The sequence below is a fragment of the mitochondrial genome of Mimulus guttatus (assembly GCF_056151865.1).
Source record: "Mimulus guttatus mitochondrion, complete genome".
In the NCBI taxonomy this organism is placed as follows: domain Eukaryota; kingdom Viridiplantae; phylum Streptophyta; class Magnoliopsida; order Lamiales; family Phrymaceae; genus Erythranthe; species Erythranthe guttata.
In genome coordinates, this window is record NC_018041.1 from 477501 (window position 1) to 495024 (window position 17524).

General features: G+C 45.0%; 3 protein-coding genes, besides 1 other annotated feature; all 3 read left to right on the forward strand.

Moving 5' to 3' along the window:
* The first annotated feature begins 5474 nt into the window (after nt 1-5474).
* Nucleotides 5475-5831, forward strand: ND3 (NADH dehydrogenase subunit 3). The gene has a single exon. It carries the CDS (start codon nt 5475-5477, stop codon nt 5829-5831), a length of 357 nt encoding a protein of 118 aa, YP_006460185.1.
* A 63-nt stretch (nt 5832-5894) lies between these two features.
* Nucleotides 5895-15514: a repeat region (repeat R3; copy 2).
* On the forward strand, nt 5953-9329 carry rps3-2 (ribosomal protein subunit S3). One transcript has 2 exons: nt 5953-6026; nt 7739-9329. The coding sequence occupies exons 1-2, from the start codon at nt 5953-5955 to the stop codon at nt 9327-9329; spliced, it is 1665 nt and encodes a 554-aa protein (YP_006460186.1).
* Nucleotides 9259-9735, forward strand: rpl16-2 (ribosomal protein subunit L16; the record flags this gene model as incomplete). The annotated part of the gene is made up of 1 exon: nt 9259-9735. A coding segment is annotated over one exon (477 nt), but the record flags the coding sequence as incomplete, so codon positions are not given.
* Nucleotides 15515-17524: the final 2010 nt, after the last annotated feature.

Consider the following 17524-nt stretch of genomic DNA (forward strand, 5'->3'; position numbering starts at 1 on the left):
CTTCAAACCTATGACGACACGGGCAGACTCGATCAAAGATACCTGAAAGCAAGCTCTTTTAAAGATAGCCTTTCTAGGCGCATAGAGGGAAAAGATAGCCAAACCCCGCAAAGAGCTTCTTCTCTTCCTCGACGTGCCAAAGCCCCTTCTAATGTCAAATTGGATGCATCCTCTACTACCCCGTTGAATAAAGGCTGAATTCAGATTCGGTCAGTCTTCCATTAGGAGCTGTTGTCTCCATATCTGTTGTTTGAGTTAAATCATCTGCTGTTCCAGTAACCGGTGCTAGTGAATCAGATGTTTGAAGGCCAAATGACTCACTGGTAAAAGGCACTTATACTCCATGAGATGGCCTGGCTGTAACAGATTCAGAGATTGCAGTATTCAATCCTGGCAAAGGAACTGGCTTTAGCAAAGGATTGCTCACTGCTTATAGGATTGGTGAAACTCTTTACCCCGCTATTCCTCTGTAGAACTGATGGGCCCCCCTGGTAGCTCGATATTAAAGGAAGAATGTGATACTAATATATAGGCTACAGATGAACAATGATATGGCACTGATTGCAGATGGACATTCAATTGGATCTTTTTAGAAAGAGAAAGACTCCCGCCTTCACTTGCCCGTAAAAAAAACATATTCTATAGGTTCCATATGGGGATTTGTAGTCTTGTTAGGCACGGTATTTGTTTTATGCCTGTTATCCACAGTCGACACCGCTATCCATGAGTTAGGCTAACTACTGTTAGCTCACTAGGCACGTTAGCTCAGTATGAAACGTATTTATATTACTATTATCCTTAACCCTACCATGGAATCTTCTCGTTAGCCCTCCATTAGACTGGAGGAAATAGTGCTTTCTGCTTGCCTAAGGGAGGATACTGCTTTTCAAAGGGACTGGATGGGATTAGATTAGGACTGAAACTGTAACTTAAACCCAAGTTAGAAGAACTGGCAGGGAGACAGACTAGAAAAGTGGGCTTCTAGGAGAAAGCTTATGTCGCATATCAGCTGTCATCTGTCTATTATTCGTATATTAGGGAAGGTATTCTCTCTCTGATCTTCCCTCTCCCCGAGAGTCAGGAGCTAGCTTTAGAGTTGCATAATAGGTCTTGCTTCCAACAATGGAGTTGACTTTCACTATGCTTTCGTGATTCCGTATGGTATGTACTTATGCAATGTGTATCATCAACAGCGCACTCTCTCTTGCTTTAGGAAAGTGTATCACTAGGGAATTCTACTCCTAATATGCGTGCGCACTTTGCCTTTGAAGAAAGAATAGGCTGCTGGTAGGACAAAAAGGCTGCTAGAATCCCCTGCTTGAGAACCGGTTACTCTCGTTGCGGTTATTGCATCAAGCAAGGGATATTCACTCAGCAGAAAGGGCTCTTACGTTAAGAACCTATTCTAGGCATGCCCCCGGGACTAGTGTCCTTACTGTTTATTCTTCTTCAATTGCTATTAGTTCCGTGCCTTATCTAAGTGTGCTAGGCCCACTCACCCCCCTTTTCTTTTTATGTGCAGCCGGGATTGATTAAGATTAAGATAGTTGTTCAGCCGAGGGAAAGAATCATTCAATGCTAGGGACCAGGGAAAAGAGGAAACTGTTCCCTCGTGCCCTTCGTTTTTTACCTTGGCTTCGGTATCATGATATAGAGAAGACAGAAGCAGCACTCTTGTCGACCGTTCATGGCATGGTTGGCTAGCTTCAAACAAAAGAAAAGGAAGAAGCCCTAATCTTCGAGTCAGGAGGTTAGATACCCACCATATGAAGTAGCTTGGCTTGTTAGCAACGTTTGGATAACTTGTTAGTCCTTTGATTGAGACCGAGCCCTCACTTGCCGAGCGAACCTCTTCTTATTCTCCTTCGTTCGCGCAACCCCACCTTTAATTAAAACCGACGATTCGACAACAAAAGGAGTTCTCGTCTGGCATCACCACTTGAAAAGCTCGTACCAAGTCAGTGTTCGTTGCCATACTCTGAGACTAGTGTATCTGACACAGTAGAACTCCCTAAACAATAAAGAACGGGACCCTACTAATAGGGTAGGGAAAGATCCCACTGTTTCTGGACCAACCAAACCACTGTATGCGTATCAGGAAATGCTGCTTCGGCTGCTTTTGCGGAGGCAAGAGAAGATAGATTCATCAGGGTAGTCTCGTCTATACGATTCTGCCGGGTGGACTCAAGGGGGGGTGCCATCTATACAAGAAGAAGTGCCATCTACACGAGAAGAAGAGGAAGCGAAGCCAGATGCTTCATATGCCTCTTCTCGCTTAATCAACCCCTGGATTTTTAAAACGGCCTTCCAAGCCCCAACCTATCATCTCGGAATCGAATTCATTTGCTTTTGCAGCGTCTGCAGATCGGTTTCAAAACCCTCGGTATCGGCTTAAGCCTTCCCGGATCCAACCTTCTCTGAACTCTTCTGACCCCACCCTCTCGCCTGAGCCCTTTCTTTTCAATAGGATCAAGGTGCTCTAAGATTTCAGTTTGCATGCACTAGTATAGTAATCGATTGCTCTTTAGGAAAAAGATTAGAACAAGGCGGTCTCATAGGTTTCCTTATCAGCCTTCTTATGGGAGGCATGCCAACAATCTTTCGTGAAGACCGCATATTTAACGGTCGGTGCGAGTTTAGCGAAGCTGGGCTCATTTATGATCCGCTGATCAAATAGCATTAGGGGAAGGATTTATCTCCAACAAAGTAGAAGTAGGCTTTGCTTGCTCGCTATAACAGGCTGAGCTAAATGTGACAACATATCCGTGGGGTTAGTCAATCCTCTGTAAATGGGGAAAGAAGAGACGAAACTTTATTAGAAAGGGGCTCAGACCTAGCTATAGCTTAAAGCAGAAGTTTTCTGTGATGTTTATCAGAATCAATGGCATGCGCGAGATGCAGTATCGGCATTGCTAAACATTGAAAATTGAGCTAGACTTCTGCCCGGGGAAAGCGTCGTTTCGGACCCCTCATGGGTGGTGGCCGTGCCTATCTGAGGAACTTGTCGCTTCCTTCGCCACTTCTTCTTCTCAAGTCGAAGCGCCTTCAACTGCAGCTAGTTTGCGGAGAGTTGCGTTAGCTTGGGTTCCTTCCTTGGCTGCTTTTCACAGGTATCTTGTACGTAGTTAAGGTTTTGCTTTGTTTGGTGTTGATTCTAGACTAGACTGGAAATAACCCTATGACTGACCTAGCAACAATTAGATGTTGATTCGGAAAAAGCGGAATCCGCGGGATAAAAGAGATCCTTTGGTTCAGGAGAAAAAAGATATGTTAGTTCGGAATAAACTGGATATGCTGCTGAGGGAAATACTGCTTCGAGAGAGGGCGGTACGGAAAGAATTGAGTGATTCACCTAAGACTTCAAAGCGTTAAGGTTGTGCTTCTTTAGAGGGAAGCAAGCGCGCCAAGCTAAGAACAATTCACGTCTACTTTTTCATCTACTTTTTTGAAAAAAAGAAGATTTCAGCTATCTTCGGAAAACAAGGTCAAAATGAAATGACCGGCTTTCGCGAAAGTTCCTTTGAGCGGTGCTTCTCCTGTCGATTCATAGAAACTAGAACCAATATGTTTTGTTCCACTTTGAAGCATGACCGGCACCGGTGCTGTTGCAACGGCCATCAACGGCAACAAGTGGCGTCCTCGGATGCTGACTATCTTGCGGATCCCCCCATGATAAAGAAATCAGTTGAGACTGAAGAGGAGTACAACACCGTTACTGACACCGTTACTGACGATACACCAAATGGTGAAAGTTCCTCAGAAGATCCCCTGCAGCAGTTAGACTGGCTTGGTACTGTCACTCCACTGATTGAAAAGGGTTTACTTCGGCCTGCCGCCGATTTAGAGTTTCCTATTGTTGCCTATTACTTGAATGGCACCCCTCTCCGACAGACTAAAGATGAATCAGGCCACATCTGGTGGGACATCTGCGATTGTGACGACTGTGTTTGGAGCAGATTAACAGAGGAAGAACCAAAAAGCAGAAGAAGGCAAAAGTCCAGAAGAAAGAAAACATCCCAGCAAGAATTGCAAGAGAGGTATGAGGCAGGTGACCCAGAGGTTGATCTACTTGGGGAGCCCTCAGGAAAGTTTGATTACTACGTCTTATACTCCAAGAGCAAGCCTTCACCCCCGGCTCATTCCGTACCTCTCTTTAGCTTTAGAAGCGGCGGACATGCTCACACAAACCGAGAAGGTGTGTTTGAACAACTAAGAAAAGTGGCTTAGACAAAATCTGATGTTAGAAGGTCTGGTTCTTGAAGTCAAGTCACTGATTCCAGTTGCTTGCGATATCAATTGTACTGAAACACAACTGGCCGTCATGTATGTCACTTGAACTTGAGCCTATGAGCTAGAGTCGGCTAGGGCTAAGCCAGAAACTGGAAAGTCCCTAACACTGGCTTCCTAGAAACCTACAGAGCCAAGCTAAAGCTCCTTTTCTCTTACGACTCGAAGAGGCAGGACCTATCTCGACAGCTGAGAGTAAGTAGCTATTTGATGATCTAAAAGAAAAAACCTTTTGCAGCAAACTATACCTTCATTCTCAAACATGAAGTCAATAGAGGTTCACCTTTAGCTGCAAGCTTCCAAACTCATCCAACCCAAAGTCTCCTTTTCATGCCTACCTTCCACTCTAGGGAAGAATTCGATAGATACATTCGAGACCTAGCCCAAGGAGCCTCATAGTGTTGCACTTTCCCTTCCGTTTTCACCCTATTCACCTTCACCAGATATCCGCCCAAGACTTATACTCAGAAGAATAAGCTCTGTCATTCAATCCCAACGCCTTCACTTCACCGATGTAGCTTGTGAATGAACAGGGCTTGAAGATCAATTTCGTACGCAAAACAGCCAAACTATTGGATTTCGTTCTCCTAGAACGCCCGGTGACATCTTTCTTTTCACAAGTCAACCCTTTCTTGGTGGCAACATCGGCATCCGTTATAGTTGACTTTAATAAAAAGAAAAGCGCACCTGAACTACCCATAGTCTATCTAGTGTAGGGCTTGCACTCAATAGTCATCGTTTTTCCGTAGGTTGATGTTTTGTCTCGCACGCTTGTTATATTTGTTTATATAGTGAAGCCTAACTAATATCAAGCGGCCATTCACGTCAGGAATAGAGGCCGTTAAGGATGGAGTTGCTTCGACTTTCATTTTCTTTGTCGAGATTGGGTTGGTGTTCCGTGTACCAACATAGAAGATCGAAAAGAATGCGAGTCAGTCAAAGAGAAAAGAGAAGGAACGAGGAAAAGAAAAAAGAAAGACTCAAAAATAATATAGATAGAATATATCAAGAATTGCTTAAATAACTCAGCGATCTCAAATCATAGTCACGATCTACTAAAAGGCAAGTCGCTTGATTGGTTCAAATCCAATTCGTGAGAGGGCTCTAGAAAGGCCTAAATTCTTCTTTTCTTTTTTCGGTATGCCGCTCTGCGAGCAAGGAGCGAAAGAACGAAGTGTGCTGTGGTGATGTCCGAATTTTCACCTATTTTGATCTATTTAGTGATCAGTTCGCTAGTTTCTTTGATCCCACTCGGTGTTCCTTTTCCATTTTCTTCCAATAGTTCGACCTATCCAGAAAAATTGTCGGCCTACGAATGTGGTTTCGATCCTTTCGGTGATGCCAGAAGTCGGTTTGATATACGATTTTATCTTGTTTCAATTTTATTTATTATTCCTGATCCGGAAGTCACCTTTTCCTTTCCTTGGGCAGTACCTCCCAACAAGATTGATCCCTTTGGATCTTGGTCCATGATGGCCTTTTTATTGATTTTGACGATTGGATCTCTCTATGAATGGAAAAGGGGTGCTTCGGATCGGGAGTAACTACTAGTGATAGGGTGATTTGATTAGGGAAAAAATCCATACCATATTGGACCGGGAAGAAAACGAGCACAAATCTTGGACCGGGAATCAAAAAGGGGATAAAAAAAAAGTATAAGCGCATATGGCACGAAAAGGAAATCCGATTTCGGTAAGACTTGATCTGAATCGTAGTTCAGATTCAAGTTGGTTCAGTGAGGGCGACCGCGAAAGTCACCGAATGGGTCAGTCTTTTCCTTCAGTTTGTCCCAGATTTTAAATAGAAAAAGGCGTGGGAGGACGTTGCGGATGTCCGGGGCGGACACGACTTCTTCTATTCTAAGGCTAGAAGACCACTGAAAGACACCCAGGACTAGAGCATGTCGTGAAAGAAGCACACTACACTGGGCGGGCGTGCTTCGACCGTGTCTCCGGGGCACAGTTGAATGTAGATATCATGAACGCGAGGTGCAGGATACCAGGCCGAGAAACCCGGGCAACCACTCCCCTATGTGCCAATCGCTAGCGCATCCAGGGCCCCGGCGCCCAGCTCAGCTGGAGAGGCCTAGCCTGATCTGAGAAGTGCTAATTCGGTTCGGATAGACTTCATTCAAGAATGCCGCCGCCCTTGGAATCAATAAGAAAAGAAGTGCTAAGTTTCAGATCAATGAATAACCCGAAACGAAAGAAGAGACATTTTTCGCTCGGCGCCTAAAGCGCACTATGCTCCGCTTCAACAAATGAGAGTTTTCGGTGGAACCGGTGAACCACGCGAGCTGGTTAGATGCGTGGGACAGAGGGCTTGTAGTACCTGCTAGCGCTGCTATGCAGTAGAAGGGAAGGAGCCTAACCCCTTCTTTCTTTTTTTTTCAAAGAAAAAAAATATAAGTACAAAGAAACTTTTATTTAAGTCGGATGAGACTAAGCAGCTACCGACCGTTCCGACGCGCCCTTGACCTATCTTGATAAAAACCAAAAACCTATCTAAAGGGGAGCCTAGTTTAAGCTGTCAAACAAATGATAGAATGGAAAATAAAGAATAACCACTAGTAGGGATATGGGTGGAGTCTCGCTCAGTAAAGAGAGTTGTAGATTCGTAAAAGAGGAGAGGAGCCTTGACTTTCTATTATCTTAGTCAAGCGCGCTAGGTGCAATCAAACTAAACTAAAGCAAGAAGTGATAAAGTTGACTTTGAGAAAGAAGGGCAACTATTTAGATTAGTTTCTTAGTAAAGGCGCGTTAGCGCATCCGTTTTCTTGCTCGTTAGCGGCTTTAGTTTTCAATAAAGGACGTTTAGGCTTTTCTAATAAGATAGAAAGGGCCTTTCCTTTCAAATGACAACTGCCTCTTCTTGCTGCGAGGGCGTTGCACGAAACCAAACCGCCCCCCGCCCGATCAAGTACCAGTTGCTTCGCTGGTAGGCCCACTTAGGTTAGGGGGCATTGTCCCTCAGTTCTTACCAACCTCCGGTGTGTAATCGACATCTTGCTAGCTATAACTCGGTCGAATAAGAATCATTGATTCCCTGTCAATTTCTTATTCATTCATGGCGCTCGGCCGGTGCTCCTTTCTCATCTCAAACCAGAAGAAGTCTGAACGTTAGGGAAGATAAGGGAAGACCACCTGAGTGAACCGACCGAAGGGACTTGACTGAACTTATCCGAACCGAACGATAGCGGCTTAAAGCGCCTATCACGAGAATCAAAATCCTTGATCGACGGGGAGGAGCATCTCAAAGTATGGGGCAAAGGATCAAGCGCTTTGACTTTGTCTCCCGGGATCCACCACAGGTTGGGTTTGAGAGCCGTGTGATGGGTCACTATCCAGCACGGTTCGGAGAGCACTTTTAGTCTGCGTTGGTGAATAGAAGCCCCCCCTATCAAGCAAGAAGGAAGCGGCTCTTCCCACGGCGGAGTCACCATTGACTCTATTTATTATTATGGGAAATCAGTGTATCAAGATCTCAATCTGAGATCTTATTTCGGTTCGATACGTCCACCTACGAAACTCACCTTTGGCTTTCGCCTCGGTAGGTGTATTATTATACATTTTCCCAAAAGAACATTCATTCATTTCTTTCTTCCCCGTCGACCACGACGACTAAAACGACGCGCAAAATCCAGACCCGGAAAGGCGAAGAGCCGGCGGTGGGAATTGGGGAAAGTTGGGCCGATCAGGTGTCTTCATTCAAGCGACGGTACAGAAGAAGAACGAAACGAAGTGAGAGGCCGGGGGTCGGGGAAAAGAGTCGAGTCGATCAGGCTCGACGATCGGAAGAAGCAAAACGAAATCAGGATTTGGCCGAAAAAGAAGCAAGGCTATGGATATCATGACCGATCACCATCGATAAAGAAGAATCTTTCTAAATCACTTCGGGTCAGCGGGGCCTTCAAGCATCCGAAATACGCCGGGGTTTTAAATGGCATATTCAGAAAAACGAAGTTATTCTTGTTCTTTTGCCCAAAGAAGTCCCGCTCAGACGGCCCGACGAGTCATCTACAACAAAGGACCCTCCCCGCAGTGCGCTCTTCCTTGAATTATTCGGTCATGCAATACTTATTGAATACAAAGAACAAAATGCATTTCGACCCCGTCGTAGTTCTCAATCATTTCGTGGCACCGGGCGTGGCTGAACCATCTACGATGGGGGGAGCTAATGCACAGGAAAGAAGCTTAGATAAGAGAATACGTGCTCGCATCGCTTTTTTTGTAGAAAGCTCGACCAGCGAGAAAAAGTGTTTGGCCGAAGCCAAAAATAGGTTGACCCACTTCATTCGCCAAGCGAATGATCTTCGCTTCGCGGGAACAACAAAAACCACCATCTCGCTCTTTCCTTTCTTCGGTGCTACCTTTTTTTTTCCAAGGGATGGGGTCTATAATAACCTTTTTTTTGAGAATGCCCGGGAACAACAAAAACTCCTAGGTCAATGTTGGAGAAAATGTTGGAACCTCATGGCTAAGGATAAGGTAATGGAATTGATAGATAAATTCATAGACCTAGGTAGGATAGGCGAATTGATAAAGGGAATAGAGATGATGATAGAGATCATACTGAGAAACAGAAGAATTCCGTACGGGTACAACTCTTATTTGAACGAAGTGAAAAAAATGCGATCTTTGTTGTCTAATAGAACAAACACTAATACCTTAATTGAATCGGTTAAGATCAAATCTGTTTATCAAAGTGCTTCTCCGATTGCTCAAGACATCTCTTTTCAACTGAGGACCAAAAGAAGATCATTTCGTTCCATTTTTAGTCACATAGTGAAGAATATTCCATTAGTAATGAAAAAGGGGGTTACGGGGATCCGTATATGTTGTTCAGGTCGATCAAAAGGTGCAGAAATAGCTAGAACTGAATGCGGAAAGTATGGAAAAACATCTCGTAATGTATTTAACCAGAAAATCGATTATGCTCCTGCGGAAGTATCTACTCGTTACGGAATCTTAGGTGTCAAAGTGTGGATTTCATATAGTCAAAAAAGAAAGGGGCGTGCTATATCCAAAACGTACGAAATATAGTAAATATCGTAAAGGCAGATGTAGTAGGGGTTGCAAACCGGACGGTACACAACTTGGTTTTGGAAGATATGGCACTAAAAGTTGTAGAGCAGGTCGTCTTTCATATCGAGCCATTGAAGCAGCGCGTCGGGCTATAATCGGACACTTCCATCGTGCTATGAGCGGACAATTCCGAAGAAATGGTAAGATATGGGTAAGAGTTCTCGCGGATATCCCTATTACCGGAAAACCTACAGAAGTCAGAATGGGAAGAGGAAAAGGAAATCCTACGGGTTGGATTGCTCGTGTGTCCACGGGACAAATCCTATTTGAAATGGATGGTGTGAGTTTGTCAAATGCTCAACAGGCCGCTACATTAGCTGCGCATAAACTATGTTCGTCAACCAAGTTTGTTCAGTGGTCGTAAGCTAATTAGTTAGTGGGGAAAAACCGGGCCGGGATTCAAAAGAATTAGGCGAAGTCTTTCTTCCTGAACGACGGAAGTGACTACTTGACTTTCGTATACTAGCTATTTGAAGATCTACCTTCTCTTGCTTATTTAAGCAAAAGGCGATCCACTATCGGTTGTAGTCTGATTGATCTATCAGGCGAGGCTCCTAACAATGGGAGGAAAGGAGAGTGGGTAAGCGGGCTCCTTTCAACTTTTCTATGGTCTCTTTGCTTTAGTTCCTTCCTTTCTGGAGTTCACGACTTATTGTATATGTCCTAATTTTGAGCCGATATAGCTTCTTTACAGCCTCTCATATGGGGTATGGGGGGAAGTATGGTGGATCATAGGCCTTTTTGAAGGTATAGAAACAACATATGAGGAAGATGCGGATATACAGATACGGAAGAGGAGCGATAGCCACTCGACCAAAGGGAGAGGAGTGAAAAAAGCGGGGTTGGCGTTCATCCCGTAGTTGGTCGAGAGAAGAAGCTAACTGCACACTTCTTTCTTACCAGAGAAGAAATGATCCACAGTATAAAGAGAAAATCTCTATTTTTATCTGTAAAGAGAAGAGGAGAAAGCCTAGGAGTAGCATAAGGAATAAAGACCTTAGGCTTCATTCATCAAAGTAGCAGTCCTTAGGGGCTGAAAAGAGCCCAGATTCCCCGCAACAAGCTTGGAAAGGAAGAAGAAGCAGAATCTCCGCATTTGTATGGCAAAGAAGTAACTGATTGCACTAGTCCCTAGCCTTGCGGATTGGTCTCTTATTTTATTAGGGTTTTGTTTTTCACGTGAAGAAGAAGGTCAGTTCGGTAGGTTTATGTAAGTGAAATTGAAGGAACTGATTGCACTAACCCTAAGGGTTAATGTCCGATTGTCTCTTCCAAGCAAGAAGGGCTTGTTCTCAGAATTACCGGAAGAATGGCAAAAAGCTCTCGATTGACGATAGCACACAGAGGCACATCTCGAAGGAGAAGAGTAGTAAGCGTAAAGGTACGTAGCCTAACTGTTCTTTTATTAAACCATATCTATCCGATTTTGTCCATTTCGCATAGCAGGAATTTCGGGATGAAGATAGGATGCAGACGATTTTGTTCACATTGAAGGTTTGAAAGGAATTGAATCATAAGTAAAGGGACGGGGACAAGGAATGCCCTGTGAGGGAGTCAATGTAGACTGTTTGCGACGTGAATCGAGGAAGCGCCTAGGAATCTTGTCGACCAAGATGATAACAGGGGTATTGGACCTTTTCATGAAGCCCGAGTCGCCCTTAGTAGTAATCCAAGCCAGCTGGATGAAAGAAAACCAGAACTCGGGTTTGGAGTCAGATTCAGAAGTAGATAAGTTGTTCCGCATCCGTCCTACTATTTGTAACATGTACCCTCTCCGTATTTGGTTTATTACGTCAGGAAAAGGTAGTATTTTGAATCTGACAGCAGTACTTGGTAATTTGAATCAAACTTCAGGTAGGGTTTATTATTGTAAGGCGGCCGGTAATGAGCAGTTTCCAGAACAAAAGGAAAACTAAACCGACCCATCTAAGGTACAACCTTTTGATCACGTTGAATCGAGCGGATCTCAAAAGAGCCTGCTGTCACTCGAGAAGTGGTGCAAGAAAGATTGAGAATGCTATTCGATTGTCAAGCCCTTCTTGTGGCCAGGGAAGGAGTGGCGGAAGGGTACAATTGGCATCTTGGGCTTTTGAACAAAAAATGCATCAACATACACTGCGAAAGATCGGATTAAGCAAGCCTTCAGCGAATGGCAAGAAAGCGAAATCCAGGTTTCATTCCATAAGGCTTGGGCTTCGGTTTGTAAACTGATTCTTCAACTCGACCAGGCTCCCTTATCTTGGTAAAAAAAAACCTGGACGAAGTCATTCAGCTTGGCTGGTCTAAGAAAAGGAAGAAATCTAATATAATAGAAAGACTCTACCTGGGCCAATCGTAGATCACAGTCCAACTGAGCAGCAGCCAAGCCAAGGTCTTTCTCTCCCTCAATCTATAATTCTAATTGCGAAGCTTGCAGAAATCAGGGACTGGTCTGAAGTCTTTGATGATCCCATCTTGAGAGAGCATGTCTTTCATTCGTATGAACGCTTGCATCAGCTCTACTCCGATCTCGTGGTCGCTCGAGGTAGAGTCCATAGGCAGACTTCTTAGGATGTCTTTGCCCTCCTTCCTGCTTTCTTTTGAAGACCAATAGTAGCCGCAAAGCACCATTCTGCGCGCTTAGAATAAATGAGTGAATTTCCACAATTAGTATCAAAGTGTCTATGAACATTAATAATCTCGTTCCTACAGCTTACAACTTTCATCGTACTGTGCTCTCCAAAGAGCATCTCTTCCTCTCGCAAGCGTTTGGATTCACCACATCCTAACGAGCTCTTTTTTGCGCCATACAGTAGCTAGTCTAGTAAAGCATTAGATGGTTCCCCAAGGGCTCAGCCTTTGATTACAAGTATAGCTTAGCTCATAGCCTCCTTACCAATGAGACAAGGCGGTAAAGCATGACCGTTCGGAAACCTCCGGAAAACCTCTGGCACATCGATGCCAGGCACCAAAAAAGTAGACCCTCGCCAATGAGGAAGCCATTTGTCATGCTATTTTTCTATATAGAAGAGGCCCCACCGAAGTGATCGTAGTAGCGGGCCCGTCCCCATCATTATGGATGACCTACCTCCCTTAGATCTGAGATCTGTAAGCCTCCTCAGCTTCTATATGAATAGGTCTACTTCACTTGTTATAGGATGAGCTCTCCCGGCCCAGCCTCATCAATAGGCAGCTCCCTGCGGACTTAGCAACATCGGTCTCTGAGAACCATCTCATCGGAGGCTGAGCAGGCTATAAGTTCTCATCGTAGATCGACCCTCCCCATCCGAATTCGACAATGATCTATTGGCCGCACCGGTTGAAAAAGAAAAGCCCCTAGCATCAGTGAGTCCAGCCCTTGGTCGACGCCCACTGACTCCGCTGGTGGGAAGCCCCCTAGCCACTAGTCAAAAAAGCCTATCTATTTCATTCATTGATGGCGCAGATTCGGTCCCCAGCGGACTGAAGCCACCCCTCCTACTCTGAGATTGACCCCCCTCTGATAAAGACAATTCCTAAGATAGAGTCTCATCCGACTAGGCCGGCTGCCTCTTATCCTCGGCAAAAGAAGAAGATCTCGGCCCCCTAGCAGGAGATGTTTAGCTGACGGTTGCACGCCCGCCCATCGCTTGAAGGCAGGCAGATTACCCAGTTGCAGCAGAAAAAGACTGGGGGAGCCCCCTCTCCAATGCTTCCTTATCTTTGGGGCTAAGCTGCTCAAGAGAGAGTCCAAGAGGGGGATATTCAGCTAGGTTGTCGTGTCTTTCTTCCATAGAAGATTGCCCAATGCGGATAAATCCTGAGTAGGCCCCTTCTCTATGGATTAGATGAAGCAAGGAAGGAGACCAGACAACTAATATCATAAGTGAGGAAATGGCGCTTTCAGAGGCCCACTCCCCCGCTGCTTCCCGCTTACCTTTTCTCCTTAAGCCGGACCTTCAGGGACCTTGAGGCGAGCATCCATTACTTATGTAGCGCTTATTGGTCAAGACAGACAAGCTAAATGAATTCCATCCAGCTCAGCTTTTTAAGAAGCAGAATGCCACTTTAGCCCAGCCCCTATCCTAGGTCACTACCTAGGAAGATCCTTTCCCGCCCTTCTTTAATAGAAAGAGTCCCTTATAGTGGAAGTGCAGCATCATCCGCAAACTAGTACCTCAGCTGCTACTTGCCTCGATCCGCTAGTTATCTGGTTATTATGGCTTCCCAACTCTACTTCTCTTTATCCAGGCACACGTCGTCTCGCTCCTTCCCTGCCTAGCAAGAGCAAGTCAGAGTCAAGGTCAAGCCAGAGCTACACTTTCTCCCTAGCTGAAACGCCTACTCGAGCACACCTACCCTAGCACACCGCCCCTCGGCCTCCACTCCCTAGCTCACTGGCTCCTTAGCTCTAGCAAACTACTGCAAAAGCGGATTAGTCAGAGGCAGGTATAAGCTATTGATCTATATCACTTCTCAGGCATACTCAATCCGTCTCCTTCTCAATCGTAGTACCAGCAGCACACTCCAGCACCGACTCCTACCCTAGCATATCGCATATCCCTAGCTGACACTGCACACTTCCAAGTTGAGGTCGAGCTACTTCCCTTCCTAGCTAAATTGGCAACTTTAAAGCATAAAAGCATAATACTAGCTACACAGTATCGAAGCAACAAAGCAGCATAGCAGCATAAACCAGGAAAGCTGCAAAGCTGCGAGATCAGAAGCGAGGGCTGCAAAGCAGCGCAAGCAAACAACAACACTAAACCAGCTGCATACGACTGGTCAGCAACGAAGCGAGATGAGGGCATCGAGCGAGTGGTAGAGCAGCTATTCCCTTCCTGTGTTCTTGTATGCTTGCACTATAATAGAACTAGGGTTTGTATTCGATATGCTTTAATAGAACAGTTAGAGCTAGGGTGAGATAAGTAGAGTACAGATTGACTAGTAGGTTTACAAGTGTGCTTACATACGAGATTTCTTGTTTGAAGCTTAGAGTGTTCTTAGGGTTTGCAATCTTGATAGGCTTTGTCTTTGTTAACGGATATGCTGCTGGTACTACCTATTTGTACTATAGGTCTAGCTCTTGCTCCCTAGAGCGATGAATCAGTGCCTTCCATAATAAGGATAAGGGGCCCATAAGCCGATTAATGGGAACAGACCAGGTAACTTCCTTACACCTTATTGACGAGACTCGTGCAAACACAAATTAGTCATTGGATGACGTGCCAAAAGCCCGGAAATTTGACATCAATGACTCTATGACCGCTCATTTGGAGGTCGGCTTTGAAAGTATTCTCTAAAAGTAAGCATTTTTGCCATGTCATACAAAGAGAGGTCAAAAAGCCGGCTTTTGAACGGGCCTAGCGGATTCTTTTTAAAGTCTAGTGTTATGCTTAACACACGCAATTCATACTTTGATTCTCCCATTGGCATAAACCAGTTCAACTGGGGTGTAGAGAATATACTTTTCTGAGTCCCTTTGGTGGATTGAATATGATCAAGAAATATCGTATGAGAAGGAAGACAATTCTGATTGGAAAGGAGTCGAGAGCAAGAGCTAACCATTGTAGCAATAACCACGTGGGATTCTACATGCAATGAATGAGTCTATAGGAAGGGGACAAATTCTTTCTCAAAAAGTACACCGAGGGCGTTCCCGACCATGAATCCTGGCGAGTTGTCCCAGAAGGGAAATAGGCAGATAGGAGAGATCTCTTCCTTTTGATCCTTACGTGTACATGAGTAGACCAAAGGCTGGCAGAATGCAGAAGACGGAAGAGGATCGAATTCATCTAAAAGAATCGCGAGTTTGGGACCCTTGAAGGCAATCAGTCGCGAGGGGTCCCGAAGTCTCTTAAAACACACGATTTTAGCATATGAAAATAGATCATAGACACACCTACGACCTGATGCCTCAAGAATAGCCGGCGCGTACGTGGCTTGAAAGCTCCTTTCTTCCAGTCCGATGAAGGGGACAAAATACCCCTCGAGAAAGCTATCAGAAAGCGCTCAGAAAGCAACAACCCAGCACAGCAGGGAGATATGACAAACAGACAAGCAGGGCTCAGAGGCGGCTTTGAGCAAGACGGATACCATTAAAGACGTGTGTACGAGTGGCATCACTCGGACATAAGGTTAAGGCCGAGAAGTAGGATAATGACCTATTCGGAGTGGGGAATGCTACCCGAGCGAGGGGTGTCCGTAGTAGGTGCCGACCTGACGCCTGGAAGGAAAGCAAGGGCGAGTGCGAAACCATACTACCTACAAAACAAGCAGGGGAGGCGAAAACCGACTTCAAACTCTGAAGCCTGACCTTCCGCTTCTAGCAAGGTGCGAAGCGAACTCACTACGATTACTAAACGCCCTTAGACAGAGACGCACCACGCTCACGCCGAACTAGAGATCTAACCACTAGACCCCCGATCCTCCGTGCATTCCCATCCAAGAATGGGGATGAATAGCCGCTACATCATGACTTTGCTATCGAAGAATAAGACCCTTCTAGTTTTTTGCTCATAAGATAAGAACAACCCAATCCCAAACGGGCGGGAAAGCCATTCTATAAACCCCAGCATGCGGGGCGAGCCAACCTAGTTTTAATGCCAAAGCCTCGCTTTGATGACGGCTGTCTTCTTCGTAATTGTGCTGCATATAGCTTCTTGTCCCTTTGATAGCTGGAGATTCTCTAAAAATGAGACTCGTTTAGTTGTGATTCGATGCTTCTAAATAGCTCAGCCTAGCCTTCGTGGCAAATACCAATTGCTCAGCTCCTTGGTCTTCGTAACCTTTTAAGATAGAGAAGAACCAGTCAATAGAGAGTGAGATCCACAGATCTGGATTTATATCATCTATAGTATATCGGGCTCATCTCCGGTAGAACTACCACACTCCTCCTTTTTGCTTATGCAGAAAGCTATAGCGATCAGAGAGGGCAGTGGAAAAAGGGGCGAAGAATCCTCTGCTGATGAAAGATATGCTGAGACAAAAGCAGAATAGGAAGAGCACTATGCAAGCAACTAATTAAGTCAATATATAAAAGCTATCACCACCTCGAGCAGTAAAACAAAGTCGTTATGACTATGTTACTAACATAGACAACTATGAATGGTATTCATTGACAGGAGTGACCGCTTTCTAGTCGTAGTTGGTACCGCCCCTGTTCACTTCAGCATGCAAGGAACACCCTCCGGATAAGCTACTTTAGGAGCTGCGGATGCTCATGGGTATACTGCTGCTATTGTTTTAGGGTGCTGTGGAGGAACATCAGAAGAACGAATATCCCTTCAAACCTGTTACCGAGATATCAGGTTATTCTATTCGCCCTTGCTATGTTTTAAGCAAATAAGCACCTCTGCCCACTAGTGTTATAGAAGTCAATTTTGTAAGCAAATCAATATCTGAAACTCGAGACTCAAAAGAAAGAGTCTTTCGGGTTGCCCAAGAGAAGAAGAAGGAAGGATTCAGTTAGTCCTACGATCGAAGCTCCCAACGCACATTCAAGCTCACACCCCAAATGGCTATTTTGGTACACCTTCTATTTGACCTAATTCTTTTCCTTTTATAGTGCTTTTTAGAATTCTAAAATAAGTGCGCCCGATTCCGATTCGAGTAAGCCCGACCAACGATCCCCTTTATGGAGGGTAATGTCATAGTTAACGAAGGAAGCATGGGTCTGGATTCAAGGATCCGATACCGATCGTATACCAAAGCCTGGAGCCGAGAGCCGAAAAACGAGATAGATGCGCTTACTGCTTCGAAGTGACATATAAAATAGTCAAATAGTCATACCGCTTTCTTTTTACAGCAGACGATTTGCCGCATAAATGACCTGCTTCCAACTCAATACGATAGATTCGATTCCCTATGTTCGTGATCCCCGGGTTCGCTGGTTTGCATTCGCCGTTCTATAAGAACTCAGCACTTCCGAGTTAGCCGCTGAGATTGGCCTCGCTTCTTAGCAGCTGCCATCCATTATGGCATTCAGTTATCTTACCTGCATGTCCAATCGTTCAGTTGCTTCATAACTTCATTCCATTCTGTAGTGAAAGACTTGGCACAAGACCACTAGTTTATAGACGAAGAAAGCAGCACTTGAAAGCATTCCTAAACCACTAGGAAATAGGCTACGCTTGATCGTGGAACTTGATCATGGAGTTTTTCTTTAAGACTACCATACCAATAGCTGCACACGG